The 23,989-nt window shown below is 42.7% G+C and overlaps 1 protein-coding gene across 2 annotated transcripts in view; it reads right to left on the bottom strand.

Annotated features, from left to right (window-relative positions):
• PALM2AKAP2 (PALM2 and AKAP2 fusion) overlaps positions 1 to 23,989 on the bottom strand; it is a 367,169-nt gene that overhangs the window by 224,889 nt on the left and 118,291 nt on the right. For both annotated transcript variants that reach the window (XM_075593635.1, XM_075593643.1), the window contains exon 4: positions 3,522 to 3,636. In XM_075593635.1, the coding sequence (XP_075449750.1) occupies positions 3,522 to 3,636 (115 nt within the window). The remainder of the gene's footprint in view (positions 1 to 3,521; positions 3,637 to 23,989) is intronic.

The raw sequence follows: 23,989 nt of genomic DNA, 5'->3' as shown, positions 1-23,989 counted from the left end.
GAGCATTGGATAATGTATTCCGGCATTGGATAACGCATTCCAGTGTCGAAAAATGGCCCATAGGGTTGCATTGTAAAGTGTTGGATATGCCATTCGTTGTAAAGTGAAACGTTGGATAACGAGGACTACCTGTATGGCTATGTGTACTAAGCAGTCTTCTGCTGTGAGGTGCCTTCTGGGGCTGGAAGACACGTTACAGCACATTCATGTCACAGGGCTGCGAGGTGTCTTCCAGCGCAGGGAGTTGTTTATGGCAGAAGACTGGGTCTTAATTAATTGAATCTAAATGTAATGTGCCTGTGAATTTGTCATAGTATTTGTCTCTACGCTTTCCACGTGACTGAGATATTTAAACTTACAGAGATACGGGCACTCCCTACAGAGCTAAATATCTCGGGAAGCAGGGGCTCCAGAGCTGACATTAATGGGGTTCAGCTCCCCAGGCCCCCTGCTTTAATCCTGTATAGAAAAATTACAATAAAGCTAAAAATCACAGTAAAAACATTAAACATACATCTATTTTCTATCTATATATAATAAAAGTGAATGTTGTGAGTCTGGTACTAGATGCGGTGAATCTGATTGTCCTCAGCCTCTGCCAATCAGATTGGTTGCTCTATGACGTCACCCAACTGCTGCCTCACCCAACTGCCACACACACACGCACACACACACCACCACACACACCACCACACACACCACCTCCCGCCCAAACCACCACCTCACACCCCTGCGCCTCCAGACTCCCCTCCACACAGCACCACACACCACCTCCCGCCTCCCCTCCCTCACCCCGGTGCCTCCCGCCGTTACCGGGCGGAACCAAGCAACAGAACGGGCGGCCGGAAAGGGGCAGCCCACCCCCCCAGCCCACCCCCCCTTACCTGTACCACACCACCCCCCCTCACTCGTACCACACCACCCCCCCTCACCCGTACCACACCACCCCCCCTCACCCGTACCACATCCCCCCCTCACCTGAACCACACCACCCCCCTCACCCGTACCACACCACCCCCCTCACCTGTAGTGTACGGCGCCGCATGGAACTGCAGGGGGGGCGGGGCCTGCACCCGAGAAAGGCGCCGCACGGAACTGCGGGGGGGCGGGGCTTGCGCCCGAGAAAAGCACCTCATGGGACTGTGGGGGGGGGGCGGGGCCTGCGCCCAAGAAAGGCACCCCACGGAACTGTGTGGGGGTGGGGCCTGCGCCCGAGAAAGGTGCCGCACGGAACTGCGGGGGGGCGGGGCCTGCGCCCGAGAAGGGTGCCGGTGTGTGTGTGTCAGTGTGTGTGATACTGTGTGTGTGTGTGTGACACTGTGTCCCCCCTCTTGTCCACTGCCCCCCCCTCCTGTCCACTGTTACCCCCTCCTGCCCACTGTCCCCCCCTCCTGTCCACTGTCCCCCCCTTCCTGTCCACTGTCCCCCCTCCTGTCCACTGCCCCCCTCCTGTCCACTGTCCCCCCCCTGTCCACTGTCCCCCCTCCTGTCCACTGCCCCCCCTCCTGTCCACTGCCCCCCCTCCTGTCCACTGCCCCCCCCTCTTGTCCACTGCCCCCCCTCCTGTCCACTGCCCCCCCTCCTGTCCACTGCCCCCCCTCCTGTCCACAGTCCCTCCGTCCCCTCCTGTCCACTGTCCGTCCCCTCCTGTCCACTGTCCGTACCTCCCCTCTGGGGAGAGGGGGGGAGAACGGAGAAAGAGGGGGAGCACAGAAATATGGGGAGAGAGGAGCGGGAAATTTAACTCACGGGCAACGCCGGGTCTCTCAGCTAGTTTAAAATAAATGTTAAACTGTAAACCCATTTATCGGCACTGTGGAAACCGAGGCCCCCAATGTGTGCCTAGATTTCCAATGTGGCCATCAATGGTACATTTCTTACCCCCCTTCATTACCTTAGTGGCCAATCGCTAAGGTATTGAAGGGGTAAACCCCTTCCGCTACTCCCACTACCCTCCCCGGGGTAACTACCCCCATCACCAACCCTCCTACCCCCAACAAAAGACACCACCCCCTAATACACACAGAGAGTAATGGGCAATAGCCTATTAGCATTTTTGCCTATTGAGAAGCATAGAAAATACACATTACTATAAAATACACTTTACAATAAAATATACATTACAGTACAATAATTGATGATCCATGTTCTTAAGAAGGCGATACTATTGAAGCTTAAAAGGCAATGAGGATTAGATTTGTTGACAAATGTGATCACTTTGTAAAGCAGTGTGTCCATCTACTGCCTTAAAAAGGATTTTGGTTCATCCTAATAGACATACTGTATACCGTCTTAGCAAACTCAAGACTTAGCCCCACTGCATTATCTATCTATGTATGTACCCGTGTATGTGTGTATGTGTGTATGTGTGTATGTGTGTATGTGTGTATGTGTGTATGTATGTATGTGTGTATGTGTGTATGTATGAACAGATAAACATGTATATATTTATGTCAATTGTACTGGGATAGGGATCCAAAATATAAAACAATAGACAAAGAGGCCCCAATGCTACATCCAGTATGACACATTATATAGTTAATTACTTTCTTTTTTTCCCTCTGTTTATTCTTTTCATAAGTTTGGCTCATTTAGTTCATTTTTTTGCCGGCAACCACAACAAGGTAAACCCCCTCAGCAGGTACCTACACTTCCAATATTATACTGTGTCCTTTGTATTTCTTCCGCTGCATACAAAGAAGAGGAAATAGAATAGCAATATAGCCAACAGCATGGGATGTGTGACATGTATGCGGTGCCTAAGGGTATATCATTGGATATACTAGTACATCTGATCACAACCCATAGTGCTCAACCTACTAATTCGCTTTTGAAGAAACTAATCCAACTAGTGTTTGTATGAAGATGATCAGGTTCTTAAGAAGGTGATACTATTGAAGCTTACTGGGCAATAAGGATTAGTTGAGAGATGTGGTAACTTTTAAAACCGTGTGCCCTTCTACCATCTTACTGTAAATGATTTTGATTCATCCTAACAGACCCCACAAGCAGGAATGCAAAATCCTATACCAGTGGCGGCTAACTCCAGTCCTCAAGGGCTACCAACATGTCAGGTATTAGGGATATCCCTGCTCCAGCACAATTGGCTCAATCAGTGGCTCAGTCATTGTAACTGAGCCACTGATTGAGCCACCTGTGCTGAAGCATGGATATCCTTATAACATGTCCTGTTGGTGGCCCTTGAGGTCTGGAGTTCGCCACCTCTGGTCTATACCATCCCATTCATTCCAGTATTGTGGTACACATAACCTATCAACAAGGGGAAGGTCATAATAAAAAAAAGTACCATTTTCATTGGCTCAACGTCATTGCATGTTGCAGTTTTTAGTGCCGGGGAATGCCAGGATAGACACATTGAAATCTTGCCTCACAGTGCGTCTTCAAGTAATAAGATAGATGTGGTCCTAAAGACCGTTCCACTTTTCAGAAGGTAAGCAAAGTAATATTAATGATTGCTGTTTAAATCCTTTGGTGTAATTAATGCCAGAGAGAGGTTTTACCTTTTGCAAGTCCTCAAATGATATTTCAGTCTCTTTCAGTTTTTCTCGGAGGATTTGCTCTTTGGCAGATATCAATGATTCTTCATTTTCCAGCCTCTGTATGTCCCGCTCCAACCTGCAAGACAGAATAAAAATAACATATAATGTTTTTTTCTTTCTTTTTTAGGATGGAGATTGGCTGCTTCACAGACTGTCAAAAACAGAAAAGCCAGCGCAGCATACAAAGTGACACAACATATAGTACAATACTTCAGTGCTTATCTGCTCATGAATAAGGGTCATTTAGTTAAACCCTTTGGCCAAAGCATTATAAGCCTGCAGCCACTTCACGGCATTACTAATCTGCAGGTCAGGCTTCACAGACTGTGTTTAAGACTATTTCTTTACATCAAAGAAGAAGAAGGAAAATAAATAAATAACAACAACACATTGCAAGATGAATATTCATAAAACGTGGCCAAAACAGGTACAAAAAAAATCTGCAGCAGATCTATCAAGGAAAATGAATCTTTCTCTCCTCTGACTCCCCCATTCTCTTACTGGGGGACTACAGCTGTCACATTAGTGATCCCTCGGTTTCCTGAGCAAATTACCTTCTCTCTAACCTCCTACAATATGAAAAGTAACCTGTTGTGAAAATTACCAGTGGTTTTATATTGTATTGTATGTCTTTATTTATATAGCGCCATAAATGTACATAGCGCTTCACAGTAATGATACATGTTGTAATCATATAAATAACAAATAATATAAATAACAGGTCATGGGAATAAGTGCTTCAGACATAAAAGTAACATTAAGGAAGAGGACTCCCTGCTCCGAGAGCTTACAATCTAATTGGTAGGTAGGGGAACGTATGGAGACAGTAGGAGGGAATTCTAGTAAGTGCGTCTGCAGAGGGCCAAGCTTTATGTATCGTGTGTCTAGGATTAACCACAGTGCTATTCATATGCTTCTTTAAGCAAATGTGTCTTAAGGCGGGTCTTAAAGGTGGATAGAGAGGGTGCTAGTCGGGTATTGAGGGGAAGGGCATTCCAGAGGTGCGGGCAGTCAGTGAGAAAGGTTTAAGGCGGGAGAGGGCTTTAGATACAAAGGAGGTAGAAAGAAGACATCCTTGAGAAGAACGCAAGAGTCTTTATGATGCATAGCGAGAAATTAGGGCTGAGATGTAAGGAGGGGCAGAAGAGTGTAAAGCTTTAAAAGTGAGGAGGAGAATTGAGTGTGTGATGCGGGAATGCATAAGTATTAATTTAAAGCAATGATATATATGGATCTTCTAAAAAAAGAAGTCTCCTTTGTAATATCTACAGTACAATATTACTCGACTCTCATTACTGCAACATTGGATTCACTGCAGCATTCCTTTCACTACAGGTGCAATCTCAATACCTGTCCCCAACAGAGTTGGGTTTTTGCATGGAAATGTAAATATATCAAATGCACCTTAAATTATAAGAATCAACATTAATACCCATATTTATTAAGCATTATACCATAAGACTCATAATAATTGTACATTAAACTATATGTGTCCTCTATTTTCTCTGCAATTTATTAGCCCTCTTTTTCTATTCAGGTAGAAAAGAAGAGACAATAACCTTGCTGCAAACTCAAACTGGTTTGGTCATTGAGGGGATGCTACCTGGGAAATATCCTAGGATAAATGGGGGTTGTGCCAGAGGGTACAGGTGGTACAGAGATCCCAATATTCAGTAGCTGAGGCAGTGTGCACCAATTTTGGGATCTCTGTACCCCCTGTACCCTCTAGTACAACCCCCACTCTTTTTTCCATTCAGCCAATTTATCACAATAGAAACTGGTGCATGGAGCAGGGGTTTTCAATCTTTTTGTTGTTGTTAAGGAACCCTGTAATTATATTGTCAAATTCTGCGGAACCCCAACCCTCGCAAATAGCGCGTCTGAGATCGATACACTGTAAGGAACCCCAACCCTCTCTAATAGCGTGCCTGAGATCAGATACATTGTAAGGAACCCCAACCCTCTCTAATAGCGTGCCTGACATCAGATACATTGTAAGGAACCCCAACCCTCTCTAATAGCGTGCCTGACATCAGATACATTGTAAGGAACCCCAACCCTCTCTTATAGCGTGTCTGAGATCAGATACATTGTAAGGAACCCCAACCCTCTCTAATAGCACGTCTGAGATCAGATGCATTGTAAGGAACCCCAACCCTCTCTAATAGCGCGTCTGAGATCTGATGCATTATAAGGAACCCCAACCCTCTCTAATAGCGTGTCTGAGATCTGATGCATTGTAAGTGTAACACCCTCCTAAAGGTTTGCTAGAAGGTTGCAGTATATTGGGCCACACCCTGTGTTGCCATGGGATCAGGACGTCATGGAGGAATATATTAGAGAAGGGGAAGGTTCAAGAAGGTTAGGATCCCGGTGGACAAGAGGTGTGGAGTCTCGGGGAGAGTAGATAGGTATGTTCTTAAAGTAAAACAAATATATATATATATATTCACCATGCTTCTCCGTGTAAGGAGCATGCTGCTGGTGAAAAGCTTATTCTTAGTTTATTAACCCCTTCAGAGTATATTTCACAGAACATTTGTATGCATTTAGCATAGGGACCTGCTATTGAGACTTACCTTGACGTTGGTTAGCAGGCTTGTCATTATTTGATCAAAGGATGTAACCAAAAGTCTCCTTTGTCTTACAGACTTAGGTTTCACTGTGCATATTTATTTCCCCATTTATTATTAGCCCAATGGGAGAAGCGCAGGGATTCACTTTATGTTCTTAAAGTAATATTACTGACAAGGCCCCCCCCTATATTATTGTGTTGTAGATAGGAACAGTGCCCCTGTTGATTAGGATCCCAGATGAAGTCTAAGGGAGTACAACATAGCTAACGAATAGGAAACCGGCATGCCACAGATGGCTTCAAGTCAAGAGGGCTTCCGGGTGTCGGTCGATCAGCTCTATCTGCGGATCTGCATTAACATTCCTCTGTCTGTAAAAAAGTGGCAATTCCCAAACAGGCCAAATGTCTAATGATCACTTACAAAATACCCACCATGATTCCCATATGGGCCCAGTGTAAACAGGTATATAGCAAAAAGTATCCTGAAGCAACAAGGGGGCAGAGGGTCCAACATAAGAGATAACACTATAATAGATGTATATTAACTTAGTTTAATAGTGGGCACTGATGGACAAAACTGTAATCCTGCATGTCTAATAAAAAATCGTACAACATCTGGAAATGTGAATGTTCCCCGTGCCTGGGGATCTGAATAAAAGTCTGTTGTATGAAAAAAATTCCTGGCGCCCATTCTACAACCTTGCTACCTCATTATCCATCGCCTGAATCCATCACCCTGAGTCAAGGTAACCCATGCGCAGTAGCCACACACAGTACACCGATGTAGCCTCCCTAGAAGCCGGGCAGGGAGGGTTACATTTGGCGCCTAACATGGGGCTGGGCAAGCAATAGATAGAAAGAGGAAGAATGTTTGTGTTTTGCCCGTTTTTAACTTTTAGGGTGAAGGGTTTGTTTTATGTGGACTTTGACAACGTTGTAAATTTCCATCGAAAAAGACAGGAGTGCTGCTAAAATAAGAAAAAAACAGATTGTGGACTAAACAAATACAAACCTTTCCCGATACGTGAAAGCTAAAAAACATCTGAGATCAAATGTACTCTAAAGAACCCCAACCCTCTCTAATAGCACATCTGAGATAAGATGCATTATAAGGAACCCAACCCTCTCTAATAACGTGTCTGAGAAAAGATGCATTGTAAGAAACTCCAACCCTCTCTAATAGCATCTGAGATCAGATGCATTGTAAGGAACCCCAACTCTCTCTAACAGCGCATCTGAGATCAGATGCATTGCAAAGAGCCCCAACCCTCTCTAATAGCTTCTGAGATCAGATGCATTGTAAGGAACCCCAACTCTCTCTAACAGCGCGTCTGAGATCAGATGCATTGCAAAGAAGCCCAACCCTCTCTAATAGCTTCTGAGATCAGATGCATTGTAAGGAACTCCCATCCTCTCTAATAGCGTGTCTGAGATCAGATGCATTGTAAGGAACCCTAACTCTCTTTAATAGCATGCCTGAGATGCAATGCATTGTATGTAAATTATTCTGTATTTGGTACCATTTTCAAATTACCTAAATATTGCAGGGAACCCTCTAGGGATGCCTGGGAACACAACGATTCATAGGAACTCCTGTTGAAAAACACTAGCATAGACATTATGTAGTTTAAAGTTGCAGTTAAAGGGGAAAAGCGTGTCTGCTCTTAAGGCAATGATTTATTATGCAGGAAATGTATCCTTTGCACATCACTGTTTGCACTGCCAACGCAATGAAAAATACATTATTAATATTATAATTTTTTCTGTTAGTGAGAGTGCCCCGGCAATCCTAAACTACAGAAACTTGATTGAGCGCTCCAAAAAAGCTTCCTAGATAACAGGCTTAGGGTCAAAAAAGGTCCACTTGCTTTCAACTCTTCCCCACCCGCTCAACATAAAAAAGCTATATTGGTTCATGATGTGATAGCTTTTAATGGACTACATGAACATTTTCATAGTTGTAATTAAACATATCTTTTTAAAGCCACCAAAGTTTTTTTTCTGCGTACAGAATGTTGACTTCTAGGGACCTGTCTACAACATTGGATTACGGCCTTTTTGCCACGACCAAATCTCGCAGGCATTTAGCTGCCAATTACCTCGCTGCTGGTACATCTCTCTGCCTGCCGCTTCCCCATCAAGTAAGCGCCTAACCTTACCCTTTAACCTAAAAAACCCTAATCTTAACCCCTAACCCCTAATACTAACACTACCGCCTAGTCTAAAAACCTGTAACCCCTTATCCTAAAAACCTTAACCCCTTACCCTAATCCCCTACCCTAAAAACCTTAACCCCTTACCCTAATCCCCTACCCTAAAACCTTAACCCCTTATCCTAATCCCCTATCCTAAAAACCTAACCCTTTACCCTATTCCCCTACCCTAAAACCCTTATCCTAATCCCCATCCTAAAAACCTTAACCCCTTACCCTAATCGCCTACCCTAAAACCTTAACCCCTTACCCTAATCCCCTACCCTAAAACCTTAACCCCTTACCCTAATCCCTACTCTAAAAACCTAACCCCTTTCCCTAAAACCTTAACCCCTTACCGTAAACCCCTTATCTTAATCCCTTTACCCAAATTCCCTACATTAAAAACATAACCCCTTACTTTAAAACCCCTATTCTTAAAACACACCCTAAGTGCTAAAACCCCTTCAATTAACTTACCTTACTGGCGGTGAGTAGGGTTTCTCGGTGGCCAAACGCCAGCAGAGACTTGGTTGCGGCGAGATGGCCACGACCAAATGTCCGATTTCATCTATGGACTGAATGTCTTGTAAGACCATGTACTGCATTATACCATCTATGGAGAATTTCTAGATGGTGCAATAGGGTTACAGAAACAAGCATGCTACAATTGGATAACATGCAGTGTCAGGTTGTTATGACTGATACAGTAAATAGGCCCAACAAAGGCTTTGTTTAAAAAAATAAAATTTGATTGTTAATGTATTATGCCAAGAGGTTCCTTCCTCCTTTTTTACTCACAAATGATTAATTCAGTTGTTTTTATATATATATATTTTTTAACACCTGTTAGGAAACATTAAAAGTTTCCTTGTTCCGTCCGGACTTTGCAAGCAGTACAACACACCAGGTCAAAGCTATGAAGTGTATTAAAAAAATACTGTAATGTTACCCTGTAACACGGACTTATTACTGTTGAGAAAATCTGTCTCTAAATCCAGCAGTGTGCTGTTAATTGCACAGGCAATCAACCAGACTCCACCTGGCTGATTAAGACTGTGTAACAAAAATCCTGTTCTGTGAAACACGAAGGAGATTTTCCTTAGCCCACAACTAGGGCTGACCAGAGGAACAGATGTCTTGAGATTGTCACGGCTTCCCCGAACTCTCCTACCCCGACCCAGCTCACGACTCCGACAACGCATTCCGGACCTGACTCTGTGGTTGTAGGGCGGCGGTTTATATACATCCCCACCTCAGCCCCGCGGTCTAGTCCTGTTTGTGGTGAGCGCAGCGTGACAGAAATGCAGAAGGACTGTATGCTGGTAACAATACAAAGGGACCAGACCTTTACACCTGGACACAGACATTGACATAGCATACAAGGTACTGATACTGTGACCAGTGTCTACCCCACCACTTGTGGAAAAAAAACTCCTGGGAATTTAAAATGGCCGCCCAGCTGAATTCAAATAGAGACGCTGCAAGAATGGGGAAGAAAATGTGTTCCTGGTATAAAGAGCTCAGCCACATAAAGCAGTGTCCCTTCAGGCCTTATTTGGATGATGAGGATGACCTCTATGTGGCCCCAGAAAAAGGGCAGCAGCCAAAGGAATATTTTTTTCAACCAAGGAACTGCAGCTGCAAGCAATGCGCTGTGGACACAAGGAGGGTACAGAGGTTTTTCTTGGCAGGTGCACATCTGGTATCACTAATGAGAAGAAATGTGTACACAGTGCTACTGATGTTTCAGAATCTGCATAAGTAAATGAGAAAAAGAAAAAGTCTACAGAGACGCCTGTGAGAGCTACGAACTCTACAAACAAAGTCTGCCCATCTGTAGGACTACAACAATTTGGGGTTCTAGCGAATACAGAGAAAACTGCTGCAATAGCGCCTCCCAAGGTCAAGAAGGAAAATACACCTGATACCGCCAAAATGGAGGATCAGATGTGGCATTCCTGTAATGAACACTACCCCACAGAAGGGTGACCCTTCCGGTCATATGAAGATATGGATGAGGATAAAGACATCTCTTATGGGGAACCCAAACCAAGTCACACCCACAAAACACCCCAAGAATGGTGGGGTGCCTGAACTCGGTACGTATCGAAAAGACCTGGTGGATACAGTGAAACTACTGAAAGTTCAAATAAAGAAGGAGACCCCAGTATCTCTGATGGGACGGAGTTGTCCAAAACACAGAGGTGAAAAAAGAAGAACAGCCGTTTTTTCCTTACCGTGGAAGGAATAGACATGTCCGCAGATCCGTGGAGAAAAAGGGGGTCCGAGATGCCCTGCAGCCTAGAGAAAATGGAGGATTCGCCCGTGGAGGACAGAATATCCAGGGGGCCCAATGCAGAAGTCGTATACCCCAAAGAAGTGTCTGCCCAGTGTTAACAGTGAGAAACCCTCAACCAACCATACCAGGGAAGCAGAGCCGGAACCAATAAGTGACGATCCCTTGACCAGCCCTAAAGATGCCCTGAAAAATGCCAGGCGTGACTGTGATATACTCCGTGAACAATTGAAACAAAAGAAAGATGGTTACGCGGAGCTACAGAAAAATAACGTTGAGCTACAGAAGAATGTGCTCACAATTTAATCTTTGTCCAGGTCCAAATAGGAGGATCTCAAGACTGAGCTAGATACGGCAAACGCTACTAATGCCACCATGGTGGAAAAACAGAGCAAATGTGACAAAATGATTGCTAACCTGAAACAGAAGTATGAGGAGGCACTGAAAGAGATTACAGTCTTTAAGCAAGAGGTTCGCAATTGCCATAGAAAGATGGAAATCTCTCAGAATGAGGTTCAAACTCTCCGCATAGAACTGAATGCCTCACACCAGGAGGTCAACAGTGTCCGGACAGAGGTGGACATATCGCAGAATGAGGTTCATACTCTCCGCATAGCACTGTATGCCTCACACCAAGAGTCTCTAAAAAGGAACTTCACAGTCTCACTAAGGAGCTGAGCATCTCTCAAAAAGCTATCCTCAGTCTTAATATTGAACTCAAAGTCTCTTAGAAGGAGCTTCAGACCCTCAACCTAGAGATGGAAGTATCACACCAGGAGACTGGGAGTCTCAAATTAGAAGTGCATAAATGGAAGGAGGACTACATGGAGGCCCTGAAAATTACAGAGATTGCAAAAAGAGAAAATACAAGGCTGAAAGAAGAAAATTCGGATTTGACAGACCATGTCAATGAAAAGAAGGAAAAGCAGTCCGAGCTACAAAAATTAAAGAAACTATTGGAAGATTAAAAGTTTGGAGCATTGGAGCAACACACATAAGCAGAGCACCTTTTCCAGAACCAACTGCAAGGTATGCGTATGCACCTCCAGAATACCGAGGAGAAGCAGCAAACTCTGCAGGAAGAAAATCTGCAGGCTGCTAAAGAAGTACAAGTGCTGCAGGAACGTCTGATTACCCAGTGTGTCCCCTCAGAGCAGCATGAGGAACTGAAGGCTACCCTGAACAACACCAGAACTTTGCTGGAGGCCAAGCTTAGAGGCCAGATGACTCGGTACAAGAGGGAGCACAAGAAGGTCCAGAAACTGAGACATGCAGCTGCGGCCCTAGCGAAGAAATTCACAGTGCTCCACAATATAATGAAGGATACGTGGAAGCAAGCTCAGAGAAAGCACAGTGAAGAGATAAAGACCCTGAGAGGAGAATGGCAGGAGGCACTCAAGAAACAGGGATCTCTCGCAGATGAATTCAACTTGCAGAAAAGCCAAGAAGTAGAAGACCTTGAAAGACTGAGAAATGAGATTACAGTACTACAGGAAAGGTATTGACCCTGCCAAAGCATCTGTATCCTACAGCAACTAATACCCATGAAGACAAGGATACAGTTAGAGCTGGGGACACTGCTCACCTGGAAAACGAGATTGCAAAGTTTGAATCGCCTGAGCAAGCACTAGCTAAACCTTCAGATGCCCAATAGGCAACAAATAAAGGTATGAGTGTAGAATCAAAACCAAAAGAATCCTTATCTGATGAAACTGAAAAGATAGGACGTTCTCTGGAAATGGATGTGGAATCGCAACTCAATCCCAAAGAAGCTGAACTGGCAACTGCATTGAGTGGAAAAAGAAGTGCAGATGGACAGCTTCAAGAGCTGAAAACTCAAATAGCTATTCTTGAATGCTCTTTAAGTAGTACCATGAAATGGCACAAGGCTAAGATAGTAGAAATAGATTCTGCACATCAGACAGAATTCAGGAGTGAGCTAACAGAGGCTTTGCAAGACCTGCGCAAGGGTTATAAGGAATGGACATTTAGTGCTAAAATGGAGTCCATGGAAAAGATGGCGAGAGAAAGCTATTTGTGAAAATGCTCTGCGACTGTCGCCATACAGTTTGCCTACAAAGAGAGGATCGCCCGACGCTGGGGAAATCTCATGACCACACAGTCACAGATTTTGAATGGAAAGCTCGGGAAATTCCGGGAAATGGATTTTGACAGTTTCACTCATCTCTAAACCTAACCTCTTACAGCTAATGCATGATAGTTGGATTTTATATGTGGCTGACTAATATTTCCCATCTCTGCTTCTGGTAAATATACTGTAGCAATATTTACAAATTCGATTGCTTTGGTCTCGTTGTTACTGTGTTATAAAATACAGGAAAATTACATATTATTATGTATGTTTTGTTACTAACTAATATTGCTTCAAGCTCAATAGAAAAGGACAATTATTTCTAGTCAACCTACTACCGACTTTATCTATGTTTATAGCTCTGTGTTTGTTTTAAATATTTTATCATACTACTTAGCTTGTTCTTATCCTTGCCAAGTACAACAAAAATATTGACTAATGTCCACTGTGCAGAGGTCTGTGATGAACAGACCTATTGCCTTTATTTGCTATTTTCATGGGAACTAAGGGAACAGCCAACTATTTCTGAGCACTGGAAGTACAGCAAGGTAAAAATAGTTCTAACATTCGCTTCTTTTCAAGAAATGTTACCAGAAAAGATACATAGCAATATATATTTTTTCAAGAACATCTTGGGAAAACAGTGAGACAAAATTACTTCCCTGTGATTATATGAAGTGTAAGTGTCCTTTGAACGAACTGAATCCACAAGCTCATGTATTTCTAGGCTAAAATCTTGGCACAGTGATTCTTAACATTGTTTGAACGGTGATACCTTTTGGAATTTGTGTGAAGCTCCAAGCTTCTAGGATCAAGGCTCTTTTTTGTCTTTTTATATATTTTTGTTCCATTTTCCTAAAAACTCACATGTCCGATTTTCTATTTTTTGTTTTTCAATTCTTTAATTAATACATTTTCAGCTTTTCAACTACTCAAGGTGGGCTTGCAGTGCCAGGGGAGAACTTGCCTGGGTGGATCTAGGGCAATTGCCCCTGGGTTGCCCTAAGTTTGATTACTTGAGGCAGTATTAAAGCAATAAATCCTCCTGACCACCAACACTGGAAACTGTATCTGTCACAGGATGCAGTAAGTAGTAAAACACAGATTTCTCTTTTTGCTTTAGCTCCTACCTTATTGCTGCAGAAATAGATGTTGGAGCGGCCGCAGCACTGAATGGAGAAAGAAAATTCACAGGTATTGGGAGAGAGAGACATGGGCTGGTGTATTGGAAGAGCTAAGGAACACACACAAGGAGCAGGGAAGAGAAACTTGGACCAGGGATGAAATACATGGGTTGTGCACTGGTACTTGGAGTGTGGAACAATAAAGGACAGGGGTAAGACACAGTGGTCTGTCATTGTGACCAAGAGTAAATCACTGGGCTAGGAGTAAGACACTGGCCTATGGGTGATACATTGGGACCAATGAAGAGACAAGGTGGTACACTGGGGATCATTAGTATGACCACGCGTGAGACATAAGGTATACACTATCATCTCTCTCTCTCTCTCTCTCTCTCTCTCTCTCTCTCTCTCTCTCTCTCTCTCTCTCTCTCTCTCTCTCTCTCTCTCTCTCTCTCTCTCTCGTATATATATATATATATATATACAGTTGCTATATATATATACAAAAGATATAAGATATACACTGAACCAGGGTAGAGAAATAGGTACAATGGAGAGATATAGGACAAAGTATAGATGAGTTATAGTCAGAGACATCTGAGTGAGACTGTAACGGTACCTTCCCTGTTGAAGTAGTTTTGCAGGAAAACCTGTGTTGAGCGCTTGAGCCCAGCACTGAGCAGATTAATTTAGAAGAGACTGTCCAAATTAACCTGCTCAGCTGGCTCGTTAGAGAGAATCTGTGCTGCCAGAGAGATCCCAGGGGAAGAGAGACTCTTTGTTTCAAGGAGCACCGGTAACTGGAACCCACAAGAGGGGACCCCGCAGACACCATCACAGACCCTGAACTGACGTGGAGAGCACCCTGCCTACAGGTATAGGTACCTCTCTTTTGACTTGTGCCAAAAGGTTGGTAAGAGGCCTAGCCTTCTAGCCCTCAGATAGGGACTGCTGAATGTTAGTCAGTCCACTACATTGGGTTAGGCCGGATTATTGTTTACTTCTCTAACTTTGTTTTGGTTATATGGAGCTGTTTTCTGTTTAAAGAGTCTAGCAACTAAAGCATGCGTTTATTTTTGCCTAAAAACGTCTCCAGTGTTTTACCTACAGAGACATAAATAAGGGAACACCCAAAAGTAACTGGGAGACCTCAGATCTCCTTTCACAAAGGTTTATGTCCATATTATGTACAGGCATACCACGGTTTAAGGACACTCACTTTAAGTACACTCGCGAGTAAGGACATATCGCCCAATAGGCATATGGCAGCTCGTGCAAGCGCCTGTCAGCACATCCTGAACAGCAATGCAAGCTCCCTACCTGTACCAAAGCTGTGCGCAAGCGGGGAGACTATAGAGCCTGTTACACATGCGTTATTTACATCAGTTATGCACGTATATGACGATTGCAGTACAGTACAGGCATCGATAAGTGGGAAAAAGTTATTGCTTCACTTTAAGTACATTTTCGCTTTACATACATGCTCCGGTCCCTTTGCGTACGTTAATGCGGGGTATGCCTGTATGGATCGATGAGCTACTCCCACTATCCTATCTATCTCTCTCTCTATCTCTGTTCCATGGGCCTTGTCCATGGGCCCAATAGGTTTTTTTTTTGCCCGCCAGGCCAAAATGAGCTGGTCAGTCCCTGTGGGGTCTGAAAAACAGAAAACAATGCCGCTGTTGTGGAAGTATAATAGTGCAGAGCATGGTCTAAAGCAGTGGAGCGCAAACTTTTTGAACTGAGTCCCCCTGCCTGCTCCTGCAGCTTCTCACGCCCCTCTTACTGTTAGACCGGTGTCGGGTGTGACGTCACACGACCCCGTTGCCATGGCAACGCGGCGCCAAATGACGCCGCGGGGTCATGTGACGTCACGTCACATTGGTCCGCGGTGTTATTTGACGCCCTGTTGCCATGGCGACACGGCACAACACTCCTGCTGAAACCCATGTAAGTAGGTTACAGAGGCCTCACGCCTCCCCGGCATTTAATTTAAAGGCGGGCCTCTGCAACGCCGGCGCCCCCCTGTTTGCGCACCGCTGGTCTAAAGTGTAAACTCACTTAAGACAAAATTACAGAAAGTAAAGAACAATGCAATTCAGAAAGCCTCAACTGTTGTCAAAAGTCTAATGCAGAAACTCTAATAGAAGGTTTAATATAAAGTAAGGCATCATATTGCAAACACGTGAAAGCCGTCCACCGCTAAAAAAAAAAAATCACTTTTCAGATAAGACATGATTTCATTGTATCATATCTCAGTCGAAGCAGTCGATCACGCCATTTTTGGCCAACATTCTTCATTGACTTCAATGTAGAATTTCTGCCACAAATGGCCAGGTTGCACACCTTGGCGGATATAGAATAGGCCCCAAACTATTTTAGTGTTCATTCCCATAAGTTACACCCTGGTTGAGAATCCCTGTTCTATCGTTTTTGCAATAACTTCACCTAATGAGCCAAGCTGCCCTCAACTTCAATTCTTTATATATCGCATGATGGTTTCTTTCATGAAAAATCCTGTTTGGATGAAAGGTCTAAAACCAGAACTGACTGATCTCTTTGCAATCAAAATGCAGACAGTCACCTTTGTGGTTACAATATATTCAGTACTAGTTGTAGTTATGGTTACAATATAGTATTAGTTATTTTTGCAACTGCAAGGATGTAAACAACACTCCAATTATACTACATAGCAGTTGGATTCATTACATATTTTCTTGTAACTAATATGACTACAGATGACATGCTTAAGTAAATGTGTGGAAGATCACACAGCACTAACAAGGTAGGCGTTGTTACTGCCAACTAAGGACATACTATTTAGACTGAATGAAACTGCTATGAAAAAGCAGCCTTTCTTTCCTTCTCTGTATTGAGTGCACATTGCAATAGATAAGAGCAAAACTGATATTCTCTCTATATATTCTCATGTTAAATAGGCTGATTATTTTCAGAAAAACCTATTGGAAATGGAGTTATACATTGTAGTTATACAATACAGTCCTCTGAGCTTCCACTTGTAAAGTACTGCTTGACAAGACAATACCAGTATATAAATATGTTAAAAATGCTTTGCACTTGTGAAGAAAGTAGTGATCATGAATCAGTAACTATTCTACAACCACTGACAAACTAATTATAACGTTTGGCAACAATTTCACTATGCAAATTATTTACAGTTGTGTGAAAAGAAAGTACACCCTCTTTGAATTCTATGGTTTTACATATCAGGACATAATAACAATCAGCTGTTCCTTAGCAGGTCTTAAAATTAGGTAAATACAACCTCAGATGAACAACAACACATGACATATTACACTGTCATGATTTATTTAACAAAAATAAAGCCAAAATGGAGAAGCTATGTGTGAAAAACTAAGTACACCCTTACTGCTTCCATAGGAATTAAGATGTTAAGTAGCAGACAGGTGCTGCTAATCAAATGCCCTTGATTTATTGATCATCAGCAAGTGTGACCACCTCTATAAAAGCCAAAGTTTTAGCAGTTTGCTTGTCTGGAGTATTCAGGTGTGTGTTAACACAATGCCAAGGAGGAAAGACATCAGCAATGATCTTAGAGAAGCAATTGTTGCTGCCCATCAATCTGGGAAGGGTTATAAGGCAATTTCCAAACAATTTAAAGTCCATCATTCTATAGTGAGAAAGATTATTCAAAAGTGGAAAACATTCAAGACAGTTGCCAATCTTCCCAGGAGTGGACGTCCCAGCAAATTCACCCCAAGGTCAGACTGTGCAATGCTCAGAGAAATTGCAAAATACCCAAGAGTTAAATCTCAGACTCTACAGGCCTCAGTTAACATGTTAAATGTTAAAGTTCATGACAGTACAATTAGAAAAAGACTGAACAAGTATGGTTTGTTTGGAAGGGTACCATAAGAAAGCCTCTCCTCTCTAAAAAGAACATGTCAGCACAGCTTAGGTTTGCAAAGTTGCATCTGAACAAACCACAAGACTTCTGAAACAATGTCCTTTGGACAGACAAGACCAAAGTGGAGATCTTTGGCCATTAAGCACAGCGCCACGTTTGGCGAAAACCAAACACAGCATATCAGCACAAACCCCTCATACCAACTGTCAAGCACGGTGGTGGAGGGGTGATGATTTGGGCTTCTTTTGCAGCCACAGGACCTGGGAACCTTGCAGTCATTGAGTCGACCATGAACTCCTCTGTATACCAAAGTATTCTAGAGTCAAATGTGAGGCCATCTGTCAACAGCTAAAGCTTGGCCTAAATTGGGTCATGCAACAGGACAATGATCCAAAGCACATCAGCAAATCTACAACAGAATGGCTGAAAAAGAAAAGAATCAAGGTGTTGCAATGGCCCAGTCAAAGTCCAGACCTCAACCCGATTGAAATGCTGTGGCTGGACCTTAAGAGAGCTGTGCATAAACAAATGCCCACAAACCTCAATGAACTGAAGCAACGTTGTAAAGAGTGGGCCAAAGTTCCTCCATAACGATGTGAGAGACTGATAAAGTCATACAGAAAACGATTACTTCAAGTTATTGCTGCTACAGGTGGTTCTACAAGCTATTGAATCATAAGGTGTACTTAGTTTTTCACACATGGCTTCTCCATTTTGGCTTTATTTTTGTTAAATAATGACACGGTGTAATATGTCATGTGTTGTTGTTCATCTGAGGTTGTATTTACCTAATTTTAAGACCTGCTAAGGAACAGCTGATTGTTATTATGTCCCCATATGTAAAACCATGGAATTCAAAGAGGGTGTACTTTCTTTTTCACACAACTGTATAACTGGAAATAATATCTATTGTAAATGATCATTTGCATGCCTCTAAACATGGGGATCCAATTAATATTTAACTATGAAAAAAATCCATGGACAAAAGCCCCAGCTTCTATTATGGAAAATATAGGAAATTATCTTAATCATATAAGGGGATGATATTTAAAATTGGACATACCCAATCTACAAACAGTTGATTATTTTAACACATACATCATTTTTTATTCACTTTTGTGTTTCTTTATCCTAATAATAATAACTTTATTTCATATAGAGCTTTATACCCAATGGAACTCAAAGCGCTTCCAAATTACAGTAAAGTACACGGTATGCAGCATTGCACAAAGGATTTTTACAGACATAGTCCCTGCCCAGAGGAGTTTACAATCTATGTTTCTAGTGCCGTACACACAGGGAGATCTCCAGAGGCACAGGGAGTCCATCTCCTGGACTGCAGTTATCAATGTACATAAACGTTACAGTAAGACAGGGACAGTCAAGTTTGCACTGATACAATACTGAACTATTGCATTTTGGACAAGCTGTGCGGCTGTATCAATCAACCACCCTATGTAAACCCCCCCCCCCCCAACCTCTCCAAACCTTAATGGCTTCAGTTGTCAGGCTCGGCCATATTCTAACCTTAGCCACACCTTATCCTACAATGAGCAGCCACCTCAGCTTCTTGTTTCAACATTGTCCCTCATTCCCAATAGATTGTAAACTCTCCTGAGCAGGGCCCTCATTACCGCTTTGTATCTGTTTGTGCATGTTTGTCCTCACCTGTATGTAACTGTTCATATAATATACAGAACTCTGTACCTGACTCTGTACAGCGCTGCGGAATATGTTGGCGCTTTACAAATAAACAATAATAATAATATTGTGATTATTCTAAATGGATAGGCATTGTTGAATTCTGGCCTTCCCCAGGCAAACTGTTTGCAGGCAGCTAGTGCTAATAATTGCCATGCTGATTGCTGAGCATTAACTATCCCCGGTATGACGGACTAATATGACGGGTAATGATATATATAACATCAAGAGAAAGGGAAAGCAACTGCACCATATGGGGCACACATGATAAAAGAGGACTAAACAGTTTCTGCCTCAGCAAACAGCATGGGATGATTTACTTATTAACGGCTGACCCTACACAGTGACAGTGAGGGGCAGGATCTCAAGACTATCTAAAACCAGCAGGGCCTAGTCGGGTCTCTTAGCTACTTTTACACAAATGCACATTGCCCACTGCACTAAACAGTGTTAGGAGAGGGGAGAATCGTGAACAACTGGTCCTTAACCTTTTTGTGTAGAGCTAGGGCACTATGGCAGGCCAGCAAGGGCTAGCAACACCTGTTATAGTACCTGTGAGAGGACCATCTGATGTCTCCAGCACTGCAAACAGGAATGGTTGCTGAGCTGGCTCTAGCGGTACCTATATATGCTCATATTCTTGTAAATCTCATGAAAATCACACATTTTGTTTACAAAATGACACACTTTTGCACGGAAATATTTACAAAAACTTTCACAAATATGCACATTTCATTAAATACAATTCAGAAAATATTTCCGATGCGAACTCTGCTCAAATCTCCAATAGTAAGAAGTTACAATTGCATTGGAAGGAGGGTCAGAGTTATCTATAGCATTTCAAAAAGTGGTTAACAACTTTGTAGCTAATACAGTGCAAAAGGAAAGGCAACAGAATGGTGTAAGGAGGAAATAAGTGGAAGACAAACTATTATATATAATGCACACTTCGAAAAGAATAATCATAGATGTAATACTGACAAATGCATGACCATGTTACATTATCAAGCATCAGTGATTAACTCAGGAAAAATTGAGAGGGGTGTGTCATTCCTATGGGACGGATTCAAGGTTAGTCTTAAGTGTCTCTGGGAAAATATAGCTAATCAGGAAGCCCCTGGAATTGTGGGCTGTATTCAGTTTATGGTTTCCACCCTCACAAGTTTCCTGCTATTGTTCAAAGTAATATCCACTTGTAACTGTTTGCGTGGCTCCATTCTGAACACTTGGGCAGTCAGTCAGCTCCGTTAGTTGCTGTTTCATCTCTCCTGCTGATCTCCACCAAAGTGGAAACATGACATGGGAAGTGAAAAGTGAATCTTAAGGGAGCGAAATGTTTCCTTCCATCCTTTACATCAGTAAGCATTCCCAGCGTAACATAATGTACTGAAGGTGATATTCACTGATATCTTAATATTCTTGAACGCTGCTGAAAGTTAGTAACTTTAGAACAAAACTGATTTGTCATCTCAATATAGGTCTTTATTGCAGATTGATCAAAGTTTGTTATTTTATTGCTGTTTATTTAATTTTTTAACCGAAAGTCTAATATTTTATCAATGGAATATGCATTTATTCCCATTGGTTAATCTTGTCCCCTATGCATGCTGCTGTACATACAGTACACTGTGGATGCTATATAATTAAAGATACACATACAGATATTTTTGTGTGTGTGTGTGTGTGCATATCTACTGCACTTTTTATTCTTATCATATGGATGTATAAATTGTGTGTATTTAGGCATCATAAAACCAATATAAAAGATAGTAAAAGCTAAAGGTACTAACAGCTAACGCTTATCTGCTTATAGTGAAAGTCCTTTGCGAGCCTGTATAGGACTGCGTGTCTCCTCGCTCCTATAGCTCATAGGTAGTGATTGCGTGGCCGCTTCCTGAACTATTACGGGTCCTTGCTCTGTACAAAATTACTCCAACGCGTTTCGCAACTCGTGGTCACTTCGTCAGGGAGGGTGGCGCTGAGAAATATCTGTTCGGGAGATGGGACAATACGCATTGATGAATATGTCAAAAATTCAGTGAGATTTGTTGCAGAGAACTTATCTTTCTCAGCGTCACCTTAAACTCTTCTCCCTGTCTCATCAGGACCCTGCAGTCCTGCCCAGGTGGATGTCATTAGTGCTGTGCTGACCCCGCAAATCACTTGGTTTGCTTTGTGCGCTTCAGTAATCAATCTCTGAACATTCCTGCCAGCAAGGTGTTCCTAACCCGGCCGGAGTTCAGCGTGGAGGCAAATGAGTGACACTACACAGAAACTACCACCAGGGGGGCGCTGTGTTTGTTGAAGACATCCTTAGTCTTTTATATATAGTATATAGATAAGTGGAAAATTTGAAACATATGGTAAAATACACCAAGTTTTCAACTTCACTTTTAACATGACAGTACAGATGGCCACTGGGTCTGGTGTTCTGCTTTTGGCTCTAAATAATACTAAATATTTTTTTTAATTTGTAAGTGCTTCAGTTTTGCATTTGGTTTGGAAATGTATGGTTCTGGTAGGCCCTGATTTCACACACTGAGTTTAGCCTATCTCTGATTACTGTAAAGAACTCTTTCCTTCTCGCCCTTACAATGCACAATATTGAAGCTTACTTAAAGCAGCAGTTCAAGCAATATCCTACATGTGTGTTTTTTTTTTATAATAATAAATCAGTTCTATACTATGAGAAAATACTTGTAGCATTTTTTTTTTAAATAAATAAATAATGTTTTAAAGACATTTCTTTATGTTTCTAATGTAGGAAGCATTTCCAAAGTGACAACCCCTTCCCCTTCTGATAGGCTCTGGCTCTTGAGCCCCGCCCTCTCTCTAGCAGTGCACCAATTGTATCTAGTACCTGCTCAGTCAATCATACCAGAATGCTGTGCAAGAACTGAATTAAATAACCGATCGATTACAGGAGAACAGATCTGTCTGCAGCTTAGCTAATACTTGTCAGTGTGCAGATTGTATTGATGCACATATTGAATGGGGAAAAAAAAAATATATTTTTTTTGAACAGCAGCTTGAACTGCAGCTCTAATAGGATGTGCATACCTAGCATTAGTAGATGTCTTCATCTGAGTATTTAATGTGCATACCACACAGATTTTCTGTTTTTGCGTGGTTTGGATATGCAAGATCTGTTTAATGAATATGATGCAATGCGAATTTTAGCATGTAAATGCCATTCTTCCAGTTTCATTAAGTTGGTCCCAATTACTCCAGTGGTGTCTGATTAAGGGTTTGATATTTCTGTGTCTGTTTTTGAAAATTAGTTTTTAACTCCTTTGGTGCCAGAGTAACCAACAATACATTGCTAAGGAGACTTGGTTGGTGGTCTTATTGCAATACCAATCCCAAAAGAGATGAGAACACCAGTTATAACAGTTAGGACCATAGGGAATTTAGAAACCACAATTGCAGATAATCGATTTGGGGTATGTTTTATGAATAAATCAGAATAAACATTCCAAGATCATTCACAAACAACAGAATATTTTTTTGACCGTGAAGTGGTTTAAAGGCAAGAGATATTTGTGGGCACGCATTCCTTTGACTATTCCCTAGAACATTTGAGTGTCTGAATCACATTGCTGCAGGTGGCGGAGGGAGTTAATGAAAAAATGATGTCTGTTTGCACACTATAAAAAGACATGGTGGTGACAGGCTCTTGATTCTTTTGTGGGAAATTGGAACAAGACAATTTAATGTGGGAACTTGTTTCAAATGTCTCATTTGTTTCTCATCAAGTGAAATACATTTAGGAAGAGTCACTGTAGTACTTCCTGTTTTTAGCTGAAAGGGAACTTTAGCCAAAAGAGGCAATATACCCACATTTATCTGCAGATTCAAACATAGTGGTTCATACACATCCCATAGGGATGTAAAGTCTCAATTTCAGGCTGTGTGAGAGTGTAGAGTGGCAATGGGCACATGTTATTGTACAGGTAATGGTTTTAAAGACAATCAAAGCAAGAGAGGTGATGTAGATGGAAGTGGAGGGTGCACAGACCAACCCCTAGAAAATGACCATTTTTATGAAGATGTACCAGTAATGGCACAAGGACTTCTGGTGTGCCAGGTCACATGCTGCACCTGGTACATCATTAGGGTACTCCTGATGCCAGGTCCCCGCTGGCTACTACAGGGCCTGCTGTGGCGTATGCTGCAGGGACAAGAACCACCCCACAATGGATCCGGACCCGCTGCGAGGGGGGGCCGCCGCACCGCCCAAAACTCCTGCTCTCAAGAAAATTGAGAGCAGGAGTCACGACGGGGCGCTAGGTCACGCCCCCCGGCGGTTCAGCCAATGAGGACGAACCAGCCGGGTGACATCACTGCTGCGCCCCCATCACTCCCCTGTCACGCCCCCCTGTATTTCCCCCTGCAGCTCTCTGCAGACCGGGGGACTCGGCTGCACGCGCTGCCTGCCTTGCAGACGCGCGTGCAGCGCAGGCAGTGGGGCCGCAGCCTAAGGATTAAGGATGCAATGTGCCTCATATGAGAGAGTTCAATATAATCTGTTTCTGAAATACAGCTCCTGTGTGCACA

Source organism: Ascaphus truei, chromosome 1 (genome assembly GCF_040206685.1).
Source record: "Ascaphus truei isolate aAscTru1 chromosome 1, aAscTru1.hap1, whole genome shotgun sequence".
NCBI classification, from domain to species: Eukaryota; Metazoa; Chordata; class Amphibia; order Anura; family Ascaphidae; genus Ascaphus; species Ascaphus truei.
The sequence above is the reverse complement of the archived record's forward strand: the minus strand, read 5'-3'. Positions and strand labels throughout refer to the sequence as shown.